At 41.2% G+C, this 23558-nt stretch overlaps 1 protein-coding gene across 15 annotated transcripts in view; it reads right to left on the bottom strand.

Moving 5' to 3' along the window:
- LOC103479767 (protein tyrosine phosphatase receptor type F) overlaps positions 1 to 23558 on the bottom strand; it is a 245748-nt gene that overhangs the window by 70424 nt on the left and 151766 nt on the right. For 9 of the 15 annotated variants that reach the window (XM_008434405.2, XM_008434400.2, XM_008434408.2 and 6 more), the window contains 7 exon segments: positions 1797 to 1823; positions 7645 to 7838; positions 9174 to 9479; positions 14529 to 14673; positions 15139 to 15272; positions 16010 to 16591; positions 19031 to 19300. In XM_008434405.2, coding sequence (XP_008432627.1) covers positions 1797 to 1823; positions 7645 to 7838; positions 9174 to 9479; positions 14529 to 14673; positions 15139 to 15272; positions 16010 to 16591; positions 19031 to 19300 — 1658 coding nt within the window. 15 annotated transcript variants of the gene reach the window in all.

Raw genomic sequence — 23558 nt, 5'->3', positions numbered from 1 at the left:
CTCATTCCAAGTCGGAGAATTACATATACTTTCTTAAATTACAGAGCGACATTATTAAAGAAACTCTGAATTGTTTGTGTGGTAGCAAGCAGAAAAAAAGATACCAACAGAGAAAATACAAAAGTTTAGGAAGCAATGTAAGTTTTGGCCAACTCTTAGATGCTAATGACGCTAACAGCGCTAAGCTAAAAAGTTATTTCATTATATAGTGTCTTTTAAATCACAATTAGTGATTCAGAACACCTTTACTCACTGTGTGATTAAAGAAATTGAGCCTTGGTATTTCAAAATAAGCTGTTAAAAGCTAATTTCCTCTTGTTCACACGAAGCCTGTGGGTAATCTTATTTTGTAAGCTAGTTGTATTTTAACACACTTATTCATTTCTAACACAAGTTCTGTTAACCCTGCTGGTTTACTGGTAGGAAATAAAACAAAATTTAACATTCAAGTTACAAATTATTAGTAAGCATTGCAAGAATACAGCAACTGGCTAACTTTTAGTGGCTACAGCTAAAATTAGCTTTTCTACCTTCCTATCACAACTAAACTAAAATTATCTTTTTATTTTACAGATGCTTTACAACATAATTTGTGATTGAGAAAGATCTTCACTTAATTTGTGTAAACAAAAAACATACAATCCTTTGTTTGACCCAAAATATGGCTTAATCCCACTATTTTTTGCGAACACAATATTGTGTATTTAATTTTGTGAGCTGAATGTATTTTTATATCTCCCTAAAAGAGATAAAATAACATTTGGGACAGAATGTGAGACGAGATATAAATCATTTGTAAGCACTGAAAGAATATTGGAAGTGGCTAAACGCTTGTCGCTAACTGTGGAAAAGTTAATATTAGCTTCCTATTAGTGCTACACTAAAGGGGTATTTAATTTTACATTTCTTCTGATTCTGATGTATGAACTCTTTACTTTATTTGTGAGTAGAAACAAAATACTGCTGAAATCTCATTTTCTGCCTTCTTGCGTTCCACATATTGTGTATCGTCTCATCATATCAGCATCCCCCCTTTCCAAACCATCGCACCTTCCCACATTTCTCTTCGATGCATGACTACGAATAGTAAGTGGCTCTGCATTTACAGTTGTGCCATACGACTTCTAGGAGGTAATAAGCCATAACAAAGAGCTGCATGACAGCCATGGAGCAGAGAGCTGCCATCCAGGCGAATGAAAAGAACATGAAAGACTGGTGGAAACCTCGAAGATGTGCGGAGCTGATAAAACCCTGCAGCTCCTCCCTTCAGATAGACATGTCATCTTGAGCGGTGGGGGGAGACAGCAGGTTAGGCGAGCCTGATTAATGTCAGCGTCACACTGAGATAGTGACACCCAGCCTTTTGACTGCAGTGTACACTCAGTGGTTGCTAGCACTCCATGCACGCTGCACCACAGGTCTCCACATTTGCAAGTGCACAGCTGCTACTAGTTTGTCTCATTATAAAATGTTGACCTGTACACATTTCTTAGTGGAATAACATTCTCTGCAGTTGCAGTTGTGCTGATAAAAAAATAAAAATGAGCGTGCAAACACACAAACACACACGCACACAGAAAAACACTTGGGCAGACGTTTCTGGCTGCGGTTGTGATGGGGTTATGATCTTTCATGAGGATTCACACTGAGTGGATTACAGGCATGGCTTACACAGAAACAAACACACACATACACCGACTCGTGATCCAAAACACACAAGCACCCCAAACACTGCAGAGGGGAGAAGAACCTGCCCTGCAAGACAAACCCCAGCAGCACACATGAGGGCTACTCACATGCTCGGTGGACTCTTCAATGTTCCACTGATGGGAGAGAAGACACAGGACAACAGGGCGGGGAAACAAATGAGTCAGAAACACAACAGGCAAGGGAAAAAAAGCACTCGTCTTTTTTTCACTGGCAGATGAATGTAGGTGTCAATAGAGTCATGCTGCGGAAAAAAAACACTGTGATGGAAGAGATGGAGGGAAGGAAATAAAGAAACGACGGAAAGCTGAGTGGCAAGAAATAAATTGGAGAAAAGCGAAGAGGAACRTTTGTGAAATCATTGTTCGCAATGCACTGCCTTGTTTCCCCATTCACCTTTTGGATCCGGGGAAATTTAAAGCAACCTCTGTTAGGTATGATAGCTGCCTCGTTGTGGACATAAACTATGCATAGTCTGTGAAGCGTTTCTCTTTCCCCTAACGGAGGCGGATGGAAGAGCCTTTATTCATTACATTTCAATATATGTTTCCAAAATGTTCACCCTGCTCGCTGTGCTCGACCGAGTAATTCCCTGGGGGGGGAGGAAGTGAAAGCCCATTTCGGTACCGCGGGGCTCCGTCAGCGTCGAGCATGAAATCCTATTACCAGTGCCGCTGTGTTAGCCCTGTGACATCAAACCCYGCTGATGCAGAACGCAACGGCTGGTGTTCACCAGCTCAGTCACTGCAGAGGAGTTCACTGATGGGTGGCCTGGCTGACAACGGGGGCAGGAGAGATGACACTGGTGACACTGATGAGGGACAAAGTGGAGAGGAGAAAACGGGCCGGGGTGGAGGTGAGGATGCGTGGGCGACTATTGTAACAGCACTGGGGGAGAAGMAGGAGAGCAGAGGCAAACGGAGGAGGGGACTGGTAAGGCCAAAACAGCATCAGCACATCAGGAATAGATGTTAAAGGGCCAGATCACCCATTTGTATCACCTAAATTTACAGATACATAATTGTAGTTTCATGTCTGATGTCATGTGTTTGGGTGTAATTAATTGAACTAGAATACATGAGATAGGAAAACAAGTTTTGCTCTCTCTCGCCCTTTGCAGCMTGAATGAACTGCGATACCAGTGACATTTTGTTGGAAATACTGATTCTTTTGAATGGTTTTATTATTCACTATTACCCAGTCTTCATTCAGTGACAGCTTCCAGACTAAATATTGTCTGGTGTGGTGCAGTCTGGTAGGAAAAAGGTTGGATTTTTGAGTTTTGGATGATTTCAAGGTGCATTTCTAACTGWTTTTATTTCAATTCACCACAGATTTATTGACTAAACTGCCTGGAGTAAAATGTAGAACCTATGCTATTGCATTAATATTAGCATATTTTGAAAAGATCAACTCACCAGGATGTGGAACAGAACAAAGTTTTCATAAAATATATGTAAATTAAATTGTATTATGTGATTTTTTTTTAATTATTTATTTCCAAATCTTATAAAAATATTTGATTACAGTTTACAGGTACCAAATTGAAGTAGAAAACTAACAAATGATAAAACAAGGGTACAAAATGCAGATACAAATTGACAAAATGGCAAAATACAAAAAATACATAAGAACATTGAAAAATAATTTWAAAAAATAGTTTTCTCTGTTGATTTTTACTTAATGTATCTRTCTCRATTTATCCARGAGGATCTGGGAGTAAAACACAGACACCCTGTCCCCAGCTCTTTCTACGGGACTCCAAGGTTATCCCAGCCCAGAAAAAATATATAGTTCTGTGAGGTCTATCCCACAGGAACATGCCTGAAGGATCTCCATAGGGAGCTGCTGTAATTCCAGATTAACCTCTCTTTAAGGCAAATCCCAGCCACCCCTCAGAGGGACCTACCTACATACCTACTGTCCCTTGTAGCCAAAATCAAGACACAAGAACTTTTGTGTGTTTCTTGAAAAACCCTGAGTCATTCACCATCAAGTTTTTGTAAACTAAAGGAAACACCTCATAAAGTTTACTCAGTAGAAATATAAGTTCTTGTTTTTCCTGACTTTAACAATAACACACCAGTGAGTCATAAACTGTGGAGACAATGATCATAATTCATATAAAAGCCTAAATAGTCTCCACCCGGTTCTCAGCGGATGGTTTTTATTACCAAACTGTTAAGAGACATAAGAGCCAAGTCTGGTTGATGTCCCGGTTGAATCGAGCCCAAACACATGGCACATCAAAATCTGCATCCCTGTGCTCCCCTGACATAGCGGGGCACTAAAAGTAGCGTTTAAGAGCAGCTGCTGCTTAACTCCACATCTAACAATTTGCGATGTTCCTAATTGCTTAATTTGTTTGCCGTCAATTCAGCTCAGTATGTCAACAGAACAGCAAACACATTAAGGTTCACAAGTTCCTATCGCATCTTGAGCTTAATCCCCTTTCAGCTGCAACTGCTTTTGCTTTCTGCCTAAATCCACAGGAGAATTATAAATTATCCTCCATTTATATTTTGAATACCAGCGCAAGCTGAAAACACATCACTGCTGATAAGCGTCGTTTGTGGAAACGGAGCGGTATAATTTGCAGGCGGGTGAATGCAAATGTGATGACATGGGCTGAGATGTGTGGCTATAAAAATGGGAACGAGGAGAGAACGAGTGATGTGGAAGAGAAGGAGCTGTCATGATTGATGGAGTGAAACGAGCTGAGGTGCTTCTTTTCTCCTGTMCCCCCCGCCTCCACCCAAACCCAACCACCAATTTCCATTCAACTCCAGTCTGGGGCAGCGAAGGCCGTAGAGGCAGTGAAGCATCACCTTGCTCRCATAAACTACGAAAATGCATGAGTGGTCAAACCAAATGAACCTGGAAAGTGGKGCTGAATGGAGGCAAACTCGGGCAGAAAGGGAAACTTGGGTGGAAGCATGGAGTGAGGCTAATGGCTTCAAATATTCAACCATTTCCAGTGAAATTTCCAGTATGTTGTATGTGAGAATGAGCCTGGAAGTAGCTGCGAGGGCACTACAATGGAGCTGGCGTTGGGTTGCCAGCTCAGGTTTGGGTCACTCCTCCAACMGGAGAGCGGCTGCAAAGGGTTGATAACATCACACTGTTAACTTGGCCTATAGTTTAAATTTAGCAGGGAAATGAGGGCGATGTGTGGGCTCCTGCTTGAAAAGAAAAGAAGCGCTTAAAGCGCCCACGCTCAGGCGAGCTCTCCCAGCGTTTCAGCTAACCCTGAGAAAGGCTAAAAAGGATCCAGAAACATGGAGACAAAGAGAAGGGCCGAGCAGGGGGAGGTGGTAGTGGCTGTGACAGGATCTGCAATTCAATCACATGGCTTAGGGTTGTGATTGAAGTCTGAGGTGAGGTTGCGGTGTGCTTTCAGAGACCTGGAAAATGYGGTATTTGCTTTTCCTCCTGGCAGGCTYGCTGTGCATCAAATCCAGGTGAAAGGGCGGCTATAAAACTGATTTCACAAGACATTAAGGGAATTTCTTTGGAGAAACACATTGGGATGTGCCAACACATAGGAAAATTGTTTTCTTCCATTGATTCATTATCAATTACAGGTGTGCGTTTGMAGGATTTGCATGACTCTCAGGATGAGTCACGAACTCTTTCCGACCAGCTGGAACGCCTACTACAGGGCTGATCTTTGCAGGAAGCATGCTGGCTCATGTTATCTCTGTTGTTGAGGTACGAAAACGGGAAAACGTGTGAAAAAGGAGGGATTGTTTTAAAACCAGTTGAACGATAAAGCATAAGAGACTGTTTTCTAACTGTGTGGTCTTCTAATGAAGTCTGGGCAAGTCTTTGCAGGTTGACTACTCAATGATGAGTCTGTTGAGATGACTCAACCAAGGGTAGCCGACCTGCACGCAAGGACCTGGTAATTACTCAACCAACTTTCAAGCTGAACAGGGGGAAAAGGAGGTCAAACTTGGGAAAGGAAGGAAAAAAAGGAAGAAAACTCCAAGGTCTGCCACGGAAGGGGCAGTTAAAGGTGTCCCGAGCAAGAGACTGGAACACGTGAGCGATAAAGTGCGCCGCATTACAGCGAGCTTTCATATTTATTGTATGCTCCAATGAGACATGGCAGGGAGTATTGTTTGCATAACAAGTAGGGTCATGTTCAGTTCAGTTTTCACAACTCAAAACAAATTCATGCGGAACGTGCCGCCACAGAGAAAAACACTCGAAGGAAGATGAGCAACCACCACCATGTTTTTCTCAGTTTCCATACCAAACGGTGCTGTCCCGGCTGTCGAGCGCTCCCCTACACACAGTCAGATAACAATGAAGTGTCAGCAGCAGCTGCCAGAAACAACTGCTCTTAAACAAAGGCACTTTGTGTTTGGGAGATCAGGGCTCACTTTTTGACCAGGTGTAGAGACACGGACAATATGTTGTGTGCCAGTCAGGTTTTTATCCACATTTATTCTCTGCTATCTCTACTCAAACCTAATGAAACCTGTAGAAAATCAGTTTACACAAAATTGAAATCCAAAGGGTCCGCGTTAGCCTCATTACAACAGTCCGGTGGTGAAATTAAATGTTTCTAAAAACGAATAAAAGTTGAGTAAAACTCGGAACAGTAATTTCCTTTGCAGACAGATGGCTTGTTTTTAGCTCTGCGTACACTTTTAGCTTTTCTTACCCAAAGAAGGTACCACTGGTCTAACGCTTCTTTGCTTAGCTCTTTATACCTTTAGGCACAAGGCACTGAACTACTGCTGACAGGAACTTTGAATACTCTTTTTGTTGTCCACAGAAGTAACCTCTGGCTCAGAGTTGGGTTTAACCATGTCCCATTCATGGACTCAAAGGATGATGGGGGATATTGAGACCATTATTTTGTGTACTCTACTTTTAAGTATCATAAATAGTACTCCTTGGATGGCACCTCATCCTGAGCCAGGCTTGTCTGGTGCTTTCTTCCTTTTAAAATGGCAGCATTTTATTTTTCTTTCCACTGTCACCAAATGCTTGATCTGGTTGAAGAATCGCTGCAAGGTGTTAATTTTTTGCCCACCGTCATTAAATGATCACCTGAATTTGATTGTGTTGTGTTACGTTACTATTTGGATCGAATGGAACTTCAAGTAATTGGTCCCGAATCTGACAGTCAAATTTAAGACTTGATGGGAATCAACTGYATTGATTATATTGGGCTAAATACATTTTAACAGATTAAATAGACCAAGTTGGACTGAATAAGTTGGTGTGAACGCAGTGGATACTAWTATTAATCACATGCTTCTGTTAAAGGCRACAGAAGGTTAAAGWACATAAACACTATGACTAACAAACAACCAGCAGKAGGTTTTTAAGCCGGTTTCTTTTATTTGCAAATTCAGGAGGCTGTGAGAGTTGGGTTTTCATGGCTTAAGGATATTCATGAATCTCTGAGACCCATTTAAGGATTACAATCTCATCCATCTCCTGGTGTTGTGCGGCTTTGGGCGATTCAGTGCACTCTGCATTACCGTGTAAAGGGGCAGTGTCAGGGAAATAACTTTAATTTATAAACATGGTAACAAGGCAGTGCATATGTATTGGTGTTAAAACCGCAAGGGGGGCTGCATTGATTTCACTAAGCCACATCCTGATGTTACGAACAGAAAATGTATCCAACAGCTATTACTGTAGAATTTAAGTGGATTTCATTCTGWCAGCTAATCCAAAGCTGTGGGAGCTGGGTACCAATTTAGAGTCAAATGTCACATGTGGAAAAAGATTACGGGAACCGGAAAAAGGGAGGATACTGCAGTCGACAGAAAGAAACTCCAGTGTGTCTCGCCCAGTGTAGGARAAGCAAAGTGTGAAGAAGAGAGGACAGYAGAGAGACGGAGTCATGAAATGTGGACAGCAGAGTCAAGAAGRGACAAAGAAAAGCTGGACCAGAATAAAACTATCCATTACCTGCGCCTCTGGCAAAGCCACATCCATGATGTTCGGCTGGCCTCGTGGTTCGCCGTTTTCCAGTCGGGAAAAGATGACTTGGTAGCCCCTGATTTGTCCATGCTGCTTCACCTGTACAGGAGGCTTCCAAGTAACGCGGATGGCGGTGGAGTTTATGGCCTCAACCTCCAGCTTCCTGGGAGGGGCTCCGGGCACTGCAAACCAAACATCGAGGGAGGGAAACGCAAAACAGAGACATGAAGAAGTTAAAGACATYAGGAAGGAAAAGAGATTTCACATTCCAAACATATATTCCAGTGGTGATCTTCCACATAAATCACAGGCGGAGTCCYGCAAGGCTCTGCTCTTAGTCCAATTTTTATTCATCTCTTCAGTTTAAGGTGCATCACAATATGTCTTACTGTTTGTATGCTGATGACAYWMAACTTTATAATCCAGCATAACCATAGCCTGTTACAGTTACTGAATAATGTCAAACTGAAGGGCTGTGGGCCAAATCCAGTCCACTATAACTTCCTAAATATAACTAGATAACAGTCAAATATCATTTCATCAGTCAAATCAAATTAGGTTTCTTTTCCTGAGTGCCAAATGATCTCAATGTTAAAGGATCCTAAACTTTTACTTCTAGGAGTAGTTGTCAAATTCAGAGAAAGTTATATTTTAACAGTATTAGTAGGCGATACATTCTGCCACAACCAGACATTCATGATCCTGATGTAGCCAAAAATGAAAGGGATTTTGACACCTTTGGTGTACATGATAYAAATGAGTGAGAAGGTCAGAATTTCCTCCAACTTCATGGGGGAAAAAAAACTTTGTTTAAGCCAAAATATGTGCAGAAATTGTTGATACCTAAAGACCGAATCATTAGTGGTTACTGCTTTTATCCCATAAACATCTGGCTTTATACTTTTTGCTATTAATAATTTTACAAATYCCTCTTTTTTCTTCTGTTACTTGGGTTATCTTGTCTTGACAAACCAAAAAAACTATCAGAAATAACTTTGAGTSATATTAGTTACAGTTATAAATCTAATCATCACTCACTTCAGATGTTCTAAGGCTCCCGCTTCCCCCAAAACACCACATACCCAACAGCATGTAGTCTAGTCATGTCTGTAGTGCCCTTAATTCCAGTAAGAAATTAGCCGTGTTGCAGCAAACTTCAAACACATTAATTATAGACGACTCTCTCTTAGGAGAAGCCGCCCTCTATCACACTGCAAACAAAATGAGAAACGTGTTGGAAAAAAAAGAGAGAGAGAGGGAAAGAGAGAGGAGCAATAGAAAAGAGACGTGAGATCAGTTCCACTTCTGTTCTTCAGTGTGGGGGGAAGAAGACAGCATTCACACAGCACAAGCAGAGGAAAGTGACACAGCACTGAACCCCAGGGAGTGATGAGCTTCAAGATGGAGACAGGAGGAAAAAGACGGTGATCCCAATCGGCTACCACCGCCAACGAGCAGGAGAAAGGTGAAGGAAATCAGTGACAGGCTGCTTCGAGCGAGCGACGCGGAAAACCTACCATCCTCCTTGGTTCTCATCTTGACCGGGGCACTCTCAGGGCCTGGGCCCACATCAGTGTGCGCCCTCACCCACACCTCATACTCAGTCCACTTCTCCAGGCCTTCCAGCACGTAGCTGGTGGCGTCTGCACCGATRTCGGACACATCGCGCCGCTCCGTGTCCTCTCCCGCCGGAGCCTGGTAGCTGATTGTGTAGCGCACGATGGCACCGTGGCGGCTGTCGGCAGGCGGCGCCACCCAACTCACCTTGAGGCTTGTGGAGGTCAGGCTGACCACGTGAACTTCCTGAGGTGGAGCGGAGGGAGCTGCAGGGAGGAGGGGGGCAAAACCACACGAAGGAAGGCCACGGATCAAGCAAACAAAAAATAAACTAAAAATGCACACAAAACATGACAAAACTAAGGAAGCTTTTTGCTGAGTATTCAACTTGAATCATTTGCAGCGTTTCCATTCTGAAAAATGCTAAATTGTGTTAATCATATAATTTATAATGTAGGGAATATATATATCAGTTTGCAGAGATGTAGGTGTGATGTTTACTTATGACTGTTAATGTGAATTCTCACTCCTGCACTCTTCCAAAACACAAAATTGCTCAAGTTTGAATGCAAAAAGCTTCCATACTAAACAGGATGCTACCTCCAGACTGAGAGATTTGGATGCAAAAAAAGAAGAAAAAAAAAAAAAACAACCTTATCGGTCCAAAGCTTAAGCCGTGTTTGGCGCCACGTTTATGCAGGAGGCAATGAAATCACAGGGTGAGGCGGACAGAATATAAGATGTGCCAAAAAGTTTACAAGGCCGTGTGTTTTATGAAGACGTAATTTGTCCCTAACCGCCCCCCGTGCTGCCTCTTGCAGCGCGCGGTGGGAGCAATAAACGGGCCACGGATGTGTGAGATTGTGAACAAGTGCGTGACAGTGTGGGCTGGTGTTAACACACTGATGCAGAAGCTCTGGGCTTCGTTAGAGAGCTTGGCTGCAGCTGAGATGGGCAGTTAAAGACAGCATACGGCCTTGGCTTTTACGATCAATAACACTTAAGATGGCTTCGGCTAACATCTGGTTTGTTGCCACTGCAATTTCAGCAGATAAAAAAGGAAATACTGCGGCATAATCCATAATATGATGCTCTGTCATTAACCCACAGATAAACAACTGAACTAAAAGTTAAGTAACTACGTTATCAAGGTGTAAGAATGGCAAATTTTAACCAGTGGAACTGTTGCACATTTTATAATGAACTTGAATGTATTTAGTTTGATTTTATCTAATAGATTGACACAAATAGCAATGAGGAAGAAACTTCTCTTCTCTGCATAGACAAAACTGCACTTTATTCGCCAATATTCAAAAATCCTAGTGTGTAGCAACCCCACAGCATAATGCTGCTACCACCATGTTTGGGCAAATCAAACATGTGGGAGATGGAAAACCATAAACACATTATGTTCACTGTGAAACACAGTAGAGGCAGCATCATTGTGTGGGGATACAAAAATACAAAATGTGGAAAAAGTTCAGGTTGTGTATATTTTTAAATCTTAAATTTTAAAGTCCTCATCACTCTGATTTAATATTCAACTTGAAAAAATTAAAATAACCAAAATTGTCTAAAATAATCAGTTTAATAATCCGCTGAAGTATAAATGTTTAAATTCTCGAGTCTGGAGGAAAAAAAAAACAGAAACCAAACACTTTCAAGAAGCAGAACAAAACTGAAAATAAAATACGACAGCATCCAAATATTTCATGCAGCTAAATGCATCATGAATATGTTCAACTTGATAAAAATAAGATCTTTAAACAAAATAGGAACTTTTTTTGTTCAGGCATGCAGATGAAATCTAACAAACCAATGCCAACACACAAAACTTCACCTTTAAAAATAAAATAAATGATCAACAGATGTGCACAAGAGAGTGAGCAGAAGAACTACAAAAGCTTCACAGCAACTTGTGCATTGAGGAAAAAGTGGCAGACTGATGATTCTGCTATTGAGCTCCAGATCAAAAATCAGGAAGATCAAAGTGAAGGTGGACCTGGGGAGGACAACACCAAAGGGAAACAGAAAACTTGCAATTATGGCGACTGACTGCAGCTCAAATCCAGATATGTTTAAACTTTCAGCAATCGGAATTTTATCTGCTTTCAAAACAAATCAAATGCAAATATTTTTTCAACAATCCCCACCCCCCCGACATTAATAGCGCAAACAAAACTCCAACAACCTACACACTCAGCATCAACCTTTGTACGCGAACTGCTGGAAAAAATCCTCGGCTTTAATTTTTGGCAAAGCGAGAAAATCTGAACATTCACCGCACCTCGACCTATTGATTTTCACCCATCTTAATCACTCGCACATCAATGCCTTCCCATTCAATTTTAGGTCAAGTATCATGCAGCTGTGTCAAGCCCTCAGCTGAAGAACAGAAGAAAAAAAAAAGGTAAATGGAGCTTTACTTCTGATGCTTGCACTGATTCCTAAAACATAGTGCTGAACATTGAAATGCAGCCCTGGAGAAAGGAATCATTTCGAACCGCCTGTTCACTGCAGAACCTTCCCAAGGCTGCTGGCAGGCGTTGAATCGCACCACAGCGTGCAACTCAGATTTGTTTCTCTGAGTTTTGTGGAGTTGCTGTTATTCTGATTCTGTTTGTTTAACTATCATGGCTCAGCAACAATATTTATGCATGATTTTGGTAAAACTTAACTCATTTATTAGCTTATTTCCATTCAAATTTACACATTAGAATTTCTAACTGCTGACTACAGTGCTGTGAAAATGCTTTATGGTTTTGTTTTTTTGGCCAGACTTTAATGTTTTTAATAAATCGAACAGCAATAAAACAGAACAAATACAAAATGCAGCTTGCAAGTTGCTTTTTTTTTTTGAGAAATGTGAGATGCTTGCAGTGGTGAAGGAGCTCCTGTCTCTTTCCTTAATGCTCATTGTTTCTTATTGTTGAATCATGAAGACTGGATCTAACTGAGGTGAGGGAGGCCCTGCGGTGCTTTAGATGTTGTTCTGGGATCTTTTATGACCTTCTTGAGGAGAGTACGATGCACTTTTATCGTAAATTTAGCAGAGCGGCTACTCCTGGGAAGGTTCACCACCATTTCATGGTTCACTGAAGTCACAAAGAATTAGAAACGCCTTTGTGGCTCTTTCCAGATAGATGTTGGTGACTTTCTTTTTCTTTTTTCTTCAGTTTTATTTGAATCTGTTTGAGATTTGTAGTTTTCTTTCGAGATATTTAACCCTACTCTGTGTTGGAGTCAAATGTCACATGTCAGACAGCAGCCATGCGCCTGTGTATGTGAGCGAAATCCAACCCCCCAAAAAAAGAATGTAATCACATTTTATGTCTGAATGAACCATGGTGTGGAGAAAGCTTTCCTCAGAAACTGCTTTTTGTATTTACTCTGGTCATCTTTATTTGATATCATTTGTTTGTTGATCTGAGATATTTAAGCAACAAAGGAAACCTGTAATGTAATCCAGTTTCTGTGCTCTACAGATCCATAAGATCCTTCAAACGTAGCCAAACAGCGACTCTAACCCTGTGCACCGGTGCGAATGCACCCAAATCAGCTGCTGCTAATTGACAACAACTCCATGATTAACTTTTATTAATCACCACAATTTGATCACGTTCCACAATTAAACACGTCCGCTTTTGTGTTTGTTTGCTTCCCGGAAGCCACAGTCTTCGCTCGGACGGCCTCCTTCTTTTGTGAAGGAACAAGCTCCACACTGTAGCATCTCTGTGTTTGTTTCCATTGTTCCGCCTCCAACAGAGTGACGTGTCCTCTTTTCAGTCCACCGCACTCAGTCAGCTTTTGGAGCCACCTCATACTACTCCAACTACTCAGTTTGTTCAGTATCTTACTGAAGCATTTAAAAAGCTTTCCAAATGTTTCTCCGTTACAAGCCTTTCATGGGAGTTTCATGTTAAAGGACATAAAGAAGTCCATCATTTTGAAATGATATCTAGTTGGCAACTGTTTTTTGTTTTTACAAATAAAAGTTTAAAAGTGTGGTGTCCATCAGTATTCATCCCCTGYTACTCTGACACCAAACCACCTTCCCACAGATGCCAGAATAAAGAAACACAGTCCATCCATGTGAGATTTATTGCCCCTATTAATCACAGCTGCACAACATGCTCAGGGTATCTGCAGGTTTCAGCAAGTCAAATTTAAGAGTGCTGAAGACCTTTTCAATGCAACCTTGAATTAAATTTATGACCAAAAAAACTACAAATATAATAGGGGATTGTGGGAGTTTTTTTCTTTATTACAATCGAGCATCGCAAAACCCCCCAKAGTGCCAAGTTTAAAAGCTTTTTTCTGCACATAATGAACCTAGCATCGTAAGGGTGGGCAACAAAAGTGAGCCAGCTAGCTAGCTAACCAGAATGTACTAGAAGCTAATTAGCTGTAGCCTCAACTGAGTCACAGAACGCAATGAATTTGTCTGCGTATGACTCAAACATTTGCCTGACAGAAAAGTCAGTGAAAAATAAACTACAAAAATATATTGGATTAAATATWCCTACAACAGTAAAATTTAAGATCTGTGATTAATGTATTTAAAGCCAACTTTGATTGATTCAAGATATTTAAAGATACATGAATTTAAGACTATTTGGATAACGTGATCATACAAAATCCCAAAACCACACAAAAGTCGGTGGTAGTAATGCAGCAAAATGGGATACGATCAGTTTTGCAAGACATTGTTATTCAAATGATCACAATAACCAATCATGAGCGTCTGTTATTTTCCTCTCAAAGCATGTTTGCAAAGAAAGCGTGCAGTGCAGCAACCCTTCGGGGTGAGGTGGCACAAGCATTGTGCCTACACAGCAAATAAAAAAAATAAAACCAAACAAGTGACATTTTGAATGCTGGCACTGTAAAAGCACATAATGATATGAGGCAAGGCAACACAGCACAGCTCACAAATGTGGGAACAAGACACATTAAACGTACCTTTGACACAGGGCCTGCCCTCTGCTAGACGGACAGGGGGGTTAGTGCTGGCGACAGAGGGGAGGTGGTGGAAGCGGGGAAGCTGACCGGGATGGCTGCTCTGTCAGCATTATATGCTGCTCTCAGATTGATTTGACATTCAAGTTGCTCACACTCTCTGTTTTAAGGTCTATAAAACTCACATTTTGCCCCTCACTCTCACTCTCTCTCTCTGTTTCACTCACTGAGGGGAACGACCTGAACCTGCTTCAGCCGCCTGGAGGTGACTCTCTGAAATCACTGGGTTAGTGGCTAACAAGCAGAAAAGACAGAGGACAGAGGCAGCGCCGGGGAAAGAAAAATGGAGCACTTACTGGACTGAGCAGTGCGGGCTTGGATGGGCTGGGTGTAGACACCCAAACCCATTTCAGAGCGGGCTGCCAGGGAGAAATAGTACATGGTGTCAGGCTTTAAACCATCCACAGAGTGGGAGCCCGCCGGGCCGAACGTCACGTGTTTCTGGAGAGACAAATAAAAAAAAACAAAAAAACAACAATCAGCGGTGCTGCACGAGTTAGTTCATGTGCTCTACAATAACAAGATGATATAATCTTCAACTGCAGTGCAAACAGTCATACATGACTGCCAAAGGGAGCAGAAGCAGCTTGCTCCAAAATCAAGTGGGCCTCCAACTGGTTCGGTCCACCAGAGTCCCAACAAACGGCCGCAGCAGAGAGAGAGTAACAGAGCAGATTGTGTCAACGTTAGGTTTTTCTCATCAGCTGGGGAGCCGGCTACATTACTACAATAACACAGCCTYCCCACTCAGAGGGGTTGCATCATGAAGAGTAAGAGTCGTCTGCAGTTTCACTGTGGAAAACGAGACAAATTCAGCAGCAGACGGAGAGAGCGACAGGGCGAGCTGCTGTGCAGGAGAGATAATCCCGACACGAAGCGGTCTGAACGTCGTGTTCCGATGCTCACCTTGCTGTCTGAGCCGGCCTCCCAGTACTGCAGCTCGTACTTGGTGATTTGGTCCTGCACGGGCCACAGCCACGTCAGCGAGATTCGGGTGTCCAGCTCGGCTTCGGCCTCGAAACTGGACGGCTGCGCGGGGACTGGCGCAGGAAGGACACGGGTTAAAGCACGGAGGCAAACAGGCTTACAAAAGGTTTCATTCTGTCACATGGAACATTCATTTTTTWTGCATTTCACTGGGAATGTATGTAACGCACAAATATAATTAGTGCTAAATCTTGAATGGCAAAGAATAATTAAATATAGGGCTGAAACGATTAATCAGATTAATTGTGATTAATTATTTAGCTAAATAATCATTAACTAATCTGTTAATTGTTAACTGTCGTGTTCAGATTCAAAAAAGGCCAATTTGCTGAAAGCACAACATACTCAAGGGAGTAGTTAAGCTAAAACTGTAATTCATTGATGATTATTTCAGGAATCAATYCATCATGATGAATCCRATTAATTTCAGCCCCATCCCAGATTTTATTTAGGGACAACAGAGTAAAGTGGGGCTCAGATTGAATACACACCAAAAAATGAAGGATTGTTTTAATTCTACATAACAAATAAGTGTCTATGWTAGTCTAGCACATGAAATCCCATTGAAGTTGGACTAAGACTGARTGTKAWGTAGTACCAGAGATAAAGCCCTRCGATAAGAAAGAACATCAAGTTAAATATCTCTGCTGAATGATTTTATCTCTAACACATACGTGTGTTTATGAGCTGTTACGCAAACAGTCAGATTAAATGCCTTCCACTAACAATGCATTCCTACTTCTTRCACACAYGAAGAACTCCAGAGCCTCTCAGAGTGGCTGCTGCTCACCTCCCTGCTGTGTTTTGACTTGCAGGATGTCAGAGGGTGGTCCGTCACCTACGGAGGTGAAGCCCAGCACCCTGAGGCTGTAGGTGATGTCAGGCGTCAGGCCAGAGATGGTTGTCAGGCTGCTGTCGTCCGTGTTGTGCTTCTGCCAGGCGCTGAGCGGGGCCGTCATGTCGGAGCTGTAGTAAACCCGGTAGCCTCTTATCTGTCCGTTGGGCTCCTCTGGCGGCTCCCACTGGACCAGCATGGTGCTGGCGCTCAGCATGCGCGCCTGGACGTGGAGGGGCGGCGACGAGGGCGCCTGCTCGCCGGTGCGCGTCTCCACGGGGTCGCTGGGCGGCCCGCGGCCAATGTTGTTGATGGCCATGACGCGGAACTCGTACTCGGAGTACGGGCTGAGCCCGCCGATGCTGTAGCGCGTGGTTGCCACGCCCTCCACCTCCTGGAAGCCGTTGTCCGACGACTTGGCTCGGTATTGGATCATGTAGTAGGAGACGGGTTCCGGGTTCCCGGAGTCCCACGTTAGCGTCACGCTGGTGGCGGTGGTCTCCGTCACGGTGAGGGAGGTGGGGGGTTTCGGTAAGGCTGAGGACGGAGAGACAAATCATTAGCTTTGACTTTTTTTTGGAACAAATCAATTAACCACATGATAGAAAGAAACTGGACAAGTTTCATTTACATGTTTGTTTTTTTTCTCATGTCTTTCTCTCTGGATGACAAAAGGAGGCCTGATGCATTGATCTCAACCAGCCTTTATTTTGAAAGGCAGTTTTACTTCTGTATTCATTTTATTTGTTGTTTTGTTTATTTAATTTTGGATATTTAAAAAGTCYTCCAGTTCCAGTGTTTAATGCTCCTTAAAAATTTAAGTTTATTGATCTTTGCGAGTGTGTATTCACATTAATATTAGCTTATTATATTTTTTGACAGGTGTCTTTATATTATAGAAGTAATGTTCCTTTGAAGACATTGTATGCATAAGCTTATGACTGTTTGATATTTTTCTTCATTTTAAATGCAAAAAAAAATAAAATAAAAAAAATCAAGATAAAAACAAATTTTGTCGGAAACAAAAAAAMATTGCAGCAATATAGATTACGCCGTCTGGACAAAGAACGTCTGGATATAAAGGTTGCACATTCATTAAATAGGGTAATTGGGTAATTTCTCTGCTGTTTTGGCATTTGGACAAAAAATTAATATCCTATCACTCTTGGACTTCTAAGGTCTTGCAAGCAGTGAATGGAGACGGTTTGTGAACACTGATAGATACAGAGGAATAAATTTTTAATGTTTTGTTAACCAGAGCCAGTTTAAGAACTCCTGCTGAGATTTAACCTGAATTTAAAGTCCAAATAGACACAAGTGGGGTGTTTTTTTTTATGATTATTAATCAGTGTACAGTTTGTCAAAAGAAGGAAAACCAAAATATTGTACTTATCGTTTAGGTTTAAAATCAGACTGTGACACATTTAAATATAAATCAATGTAGAATCCTCTGCATTTAATCAGGTATAGAAAAAAAGAAGTCAATATTCAAATCTAGTTTTTCTGTACCAACTCAGACCTGGAAATGATCATAAAGTAAATGACATACTTTTCCAGACTGCGCAGAATCACTGTATAAATCATGCRCTTTTCAGGTAATTMCAGGAAATCTGACAATTTTGATAAAACACTTGTAAAGAGCGGATAAACAAAGCTCATTACAGCTCACGTCACACTAACCGGCCCGAGCTGCTCGYCTGTAAGCCATCCTCTACAATACTGTCAGCAATAATCAACCCAAAAAGAACAGCAAACCTTAAGTGAAGTCACAATTTTGCTTAATAGTCCGACAATTACTGACAATACAAGAAAATTGCAAGAGTGGTTCCTGCTGTTGCAAATGCAAGCCAAACACAGGGTCTGTATTAAGGCCTCCTCAGGGAAACAGGTCTGTAGTGCTGTGGTCCCTCTAATGACTGTGACATTTTGTGTATCGATCAGCTTGAGTGGAAAGCCAAATCAATACGGACAAATACTGATACCAGAGGCCCTGATAGGTAGACAACACCTCTTTAAAGTCACGTACGCGCTTGGATATAGAAGCAGGCGGAGAGAAAAATACAAGCCGGAGAGATCAATGCATCGACGACGAAACTCCAAACCCTTGATATTTTTTAATTTGTAACTGTAAAGTGTTTAAAATTAGTTTCAAAGGGCATATGAAGGTATTTTTTTATTAGATTATGTTTTAATGATCTACTGAGCCTTGCAAAGGTATTAACACTCCTTTGAGCTCTTTCAACAGATGATAAACACAAACTTTAATGAGTTTTAGTGGGATTTTAAGTGACGGATCAACACAAAGGTGSAAAACGTTRTGAAAAAGAAAGAATAGTTTTAAAAAATAACACTTAAAGTGCAGAGGACACTACCAAAACCCATGTATAGATAGTTAAAGTTTGTCRCAATGTTTTTCTTTTCAGWTTGTGGATTGWACAGTCCTTCATAAAATGTTGAACTGGATTTTATTTACTGTAAAGGAGTTGAAACTCTCCAAATCCACAATCCTGCACTGCTTTGTGTTGGACTATCACAAAGTTTTTGCTTGTATGGTGACAAAAAGGACTCTTTAAGTTGCTTGCATGAACATAGGGGGGGGGGATTTATTGTATTGTTTATCAGTTATTGTGAGAATTCTGCAGAATTTTGATCTATTGTTGTTACAGTAAATGTCAGTTCATGTTCTAAAAAAACTGACCGAAATGTTATTTTACTAATTTCTGCACAGCTTTTTTTTTCTACGAGAGCATCAATAAATATCAGCACATTTAAAAATATGATTCAATTAAGTTTCTCTGTACAGATTAGTGATATAAATCAAACCGCATTTCCAATAGGTATATGACCTAAAAACAGAAGTAATAAACACTTCATCATGATCATTTTTACCATTATCACAACAGTACCACAAAATATCGCGATAAAATTCCAAGTCTACCTCAACGTTGCTCTTTTCTCTTCAAATCTGCGCCTCACCTTTGACGGTAACCTGCGCCGTGGCTTCGATCATCCCCAGAGAAGACATGGCCACGCAGGTGTAGTTGGCCGACTCGCGGATGCTGGTGACCTCCAGCACGTTGCGGCCCAGMGGCATCTCCTCCTCCTTGGTCAGCTCCACCTGACCCATGGTCCACTTGACGTAGGGCATGGGCGAGCCCACCGCCACGCACGTCAGGTTGACGCTGCCGCCCGGCATCACCTCTTGGTTGTTGGGTGGAATAGAGAACCTAGGTGGGACTCTTCGCACTAAGAGGAAAAGAAAATGAAAGGAAATGAGTGTAAGGGTATGCAAGGTAAACACAATCCTTCCTTGTGTAAAAACTYGTGAATGTTCTTTCTCCATGCAACATCACAAAGAAAAAAAAAAAAAGAAAATTCTCAGAGTCTAATAGAAAGGAGGAGCTGATCGCTTTTGTCCAAATGTGCAGGCGAGCACAAAGGGAATAAAAGGATTGTCATAAAATGGCTCTGGATATTCAGAAGAAATCTTTTTCTTTTTTTCCCCCCCTTTCCCCACAATAAGAGAGATTACTACCAAAAATAGTCCAGTTTTGCAGGAGACTATGTCCGGACCTCTTTTGTCAAAGTGTCAAACAGTAGCGGTAGTTGCATCATTGAGGGACCCTGTGGAGTTGCCATTGTTTGATTTCTCCTCCCTCTCCCTCTCTCTCTGGATCCTTCAGCTCTCTCCCTCTGTCTTTTTCGCTCTTTGTGCAGTTCTGATATGCAGATAGGCTGACATTAAATAGAGGTTCCCATGGAGACAAGAAGGGCCCGTTGACGTCGCTTGGGACAAGGCAAACACCAATTCAGAGGGTCTACGGCACACTGAAAAGCTAGCCCAGGATAAACAGGCAGCCAGCATTTACATATGACTTTCTGTCTCCATGAAGATGCATACCAAAATGCCTCTCATATTTACACATTTTAGATCCCTTTCCTGGGAACTTTTGGCAAGAAAGTTATCCATATGACACTGCAGGGGGGGAAAAAAACTGACAACACTTTGTGAACATCCATTAGTGTCACACCTGTTAAATTTATGACATGTTCCAGTAGTGTGCACTCAATCTAAGAGTTAGAGCCTTCAGCTTCTTTATCCTCGACTATGAGGAAAGTGAAGCTTCGCCAAACATTTAGCTTCCCGCTGAGAACCCATTATTTCTATTCCACCTCTGCTGTTCATATGTTTCCAAGACACTAACAGCAAAATAAAAAGAAAATACTCTCCCTGCAGAATTCGCACTGCTTGTCTCCCCTAATGCACTACAGTATCTCCGTGTGTCTCAGAAAAAAACTAACAAAAAAAAAAAAAAGAAAGAAAAAACCTCGACTATAATTGCTCTTACGCTCGGGTCTACATGAAAATGGATTTTCAAATATGAGTCTGCCTCCAGTCCCCACCGTCAAAACCCTTCACCCCCCTCTCCCGGATCTAATTTGAACCGGAACGTCGTTACAGCCGTGCTTGTTATTCCCCTCATTATGTGGTGAAATGGAAAAACACAAAAGCACCTTTTGAGATTCCAGTCAGGGAAAGAGGCTGGTTCTYTGGCCGTAATAAGTGGGGGGGTGGAAACCAGGTTCACATTCATCTGAGTTTTTCCATAATAATTGAGGTTCTGCATGCAGACTTTCTGCTGTTTTAATCAACAGATTCACGTGGGATGAAGCTACTTGGCTCGGTATCAAAAAATAATTAATATCCTAAGWTTGAGCCGCAGAACACTTTGGCAGCTTTGCTTTTGGAATTTGGCCTCGTCAGATTCTGTCACACAATTTCCAACAGCAGAAACGGCCAAAGTTGCGTAAGACTAAAGTTGATTTTCCTCAACATTTAATTAAGTTTTTAAAATGGGGGTTTCATGATGAATGGATGTCATGACATGTCAACTTTTATGAAATACATGAAAAATGTTTTTGTTTTGTTTTTTTGCCATGTAAAGATTGGATAGTTGAGGTGCTAGCTCTGTAAGCAGATGGAGATGCAGGTCTGGACTAAAGCATGCATGGAAAGTTTGACCTTATAAAGTTTCAGCTTGTTTGGCCCCAGCAGGATTTTTTTTTTTTTTTGAAAACTGACAATCTTTTTTCCAATCAGTAAACGCACCTTACCTATGCACATCCAGGTTACAGTTACAGCTACACTCGATGYCATATTTGACTTTGAGAATGGCGTYATAGAGAGCAGATAAATCTAACAAGCTAAATACCTGTTTTTAAGAAGACKTCGAAAAAGGTTTGAGTTAAATCAGCCTGTAAGACAGACAGACTTCAGCAAAACTTTGGYCGACAACAGCAAGGCTGTTTTATTCTTCTAAGTTTTCCATTTATCCATTTCTCATTCAAAATAATGATTTTACTCTTGTTGAAATCTTGGTTCTTGGGTAACCAAGAAAGAAGCTTTAAGATACTGCTGTCTCAGCAGCGCTAACCACAAAATATGCTGYGAGATGCAAAAGACAGTTTAAAAAGCATTATGAAAGAAAAAAAACATGTTTTTTTTTTTTTTTGAGAAGCAGCATTCAGCTTCTATGCACCACAAATCTGGAACAAACTTCCAGAAAACTGTAAAACAGCTGAAACACTGGGTGCCTTTAAAAATCAACTTAAAACCCACCTGTTTGGAGTTGCTTATGGCTAAATTAGGATTAGAGTGCTGGTTTTGATGTCTTTGATGTTTTTAATGTTTTTATCTTTACTTTTTATTTCTTTATTCTCACTGTTTACGTTTTAATGAAGGTTTTAAGGTGTGAGTACCCTTGTTAGATGGTGTTCCAACTAAAACTCTGAGGTTTTAATGTTTTYATCTTTTTTGTTTTTATTTGTTTTAATCTTTTTCAAAATCTTTTTCTCTTTCTCACTGTTTATTCCTGTTTTTATTTTAATTATGTAAAGCACTTTGAAATGCCTTGCTGCTGAAATGTGCTWTACAAATAAAATTTGACTGATTGATGTTTTACAACAACTACTCTCTAACACACAGTGTGACGTTACTTTTCTCTAAATATAATGAATTGGCAACCACTATTTTGATTACTGTTCTTATCTTTTCTTCTATTTCTTTAGCAAGTCAAAGCTTAGCTAAAGTTGGAGATGAGAAATAGCTGATTTCAAGAAAATGAAAAACTATGAGTAAGGGGAAAAATCTGACATTTTTGTTCAAATTTCTTTAATAACTGACTGCAGGACTTCCAGTCGAGGCACTTCCGTTGAGCTTCTTAAGAGTTCATATTGGAAGCCACGTGTGCCTTTTTACAGTAATGTTTCWTCTTTTCATTTTAATTCTCAGAACAAGCAGACGGATGTAGGCCAAATATAAAACCATGAGTCCATTTGGCTCAAAGCAGCAGTTGTTCTTTTGCGATTCCATAGACTTAAGAGTACTATGAGCAGTCAGTCAATGGGGGCTTGTGTATATTGAACACTTAATGTTGTGAATAATTCATGGTGCGCGGTTAAGTTTGGAGAGGTGCTGTGGAACAAAATGACTAGAGGGCAGGTAATTGTTATCGATTCCCCCGGAGCCTCTCTCCTGTCGAGAGCGGCTCGGAGAGATGGGCTCYGGGACTCTATCAAAACCACAAAATAAGCCCTGTCTCCACTCTGCCTGCCTGCTTGCTGGATACCTATAAATTTAACTGCCCTGACAAAGTGCCCAAGGATAGCAGAACCTGTCCAGTCAATCAATATCTGGCACAAACTGGCACAGAGTCAGCAGGCTGCGAGTCTTCCTGGCAGCAGCGTCTCTGGGCGGCCATGATGGCTGATCATCCCCTTGTCAGCACTCTGGCAGCTCATTCTTAAATATTCTACAGGTCAGCTGTTTGTGAGGCAGAGAAGTGCAAATGGAAGTCAAGGAGGAAAAAAATTCCTGAGAATCACCTCCATSTTGACTACAGGGGATGGTATAMATTTTAATGYCGAGTTCAGTTTGTTGCATCATGAATCACCTGTAATTAAGGCTGTARCAACATCTTTTAGCACAAAGTCTGATRTTGTTTGTCAATTAGGTTGAATGATTTGGGAAAATATTCTTAGATGGTCCAGAAATAAAGATTTTGAAACAATGAAGTTGTTATTGACTAGCTCTGTTGTGTTATGACTAAAGGTTGAGTAAAATGGCAAACTGGTCGCCACTTCATAAAACCATTAACACATTTGTCAAAAGGGGCATTTTTAATGTTTTGTTTTTTGGGTATAAGGAGCTACTTAAAGTCATTAAAGCATATAAAAATTAACATGCTTGTACACTGATTAGAGTTTATGATTAGTCAAGACCTTATTTTTGAAGATAAACATGGAAATTTGTATTTTTCCTCAAAACATTGCTAACATCTTGCCTCATTTTCATGAAAAGAACATCATGAGCTAGATTTATCTTTACACTTACACGAGTAAATAAATCCCAGAAAGACTGGAAGATGTTTTTCTCTTTTCATTAGTCCATAATGTGACCACGACATCCTTCAGTCTCCAGGTGGAAGCTGCCCACGCTGGTAAA

Source organism: Poecilia reticulata, linkage group LG17 (genome assembly GCF_000633615.1).
Source record: "Poecilia reticulata strain Guanapo linkage group LG17, Guppy_female_1.0+MT, whole genome shotgun sequence".
Classification (NCBI taxonomy): Eukaryota; Metazoa; Chordata; class Actinopteri; order Cyprinodontiformes; family Poeciliidae; genus Poecilia; species Poecilia reticulata.
This window is presented reverse-complemented; position numbering and strand designations above follow the sequence as displayed.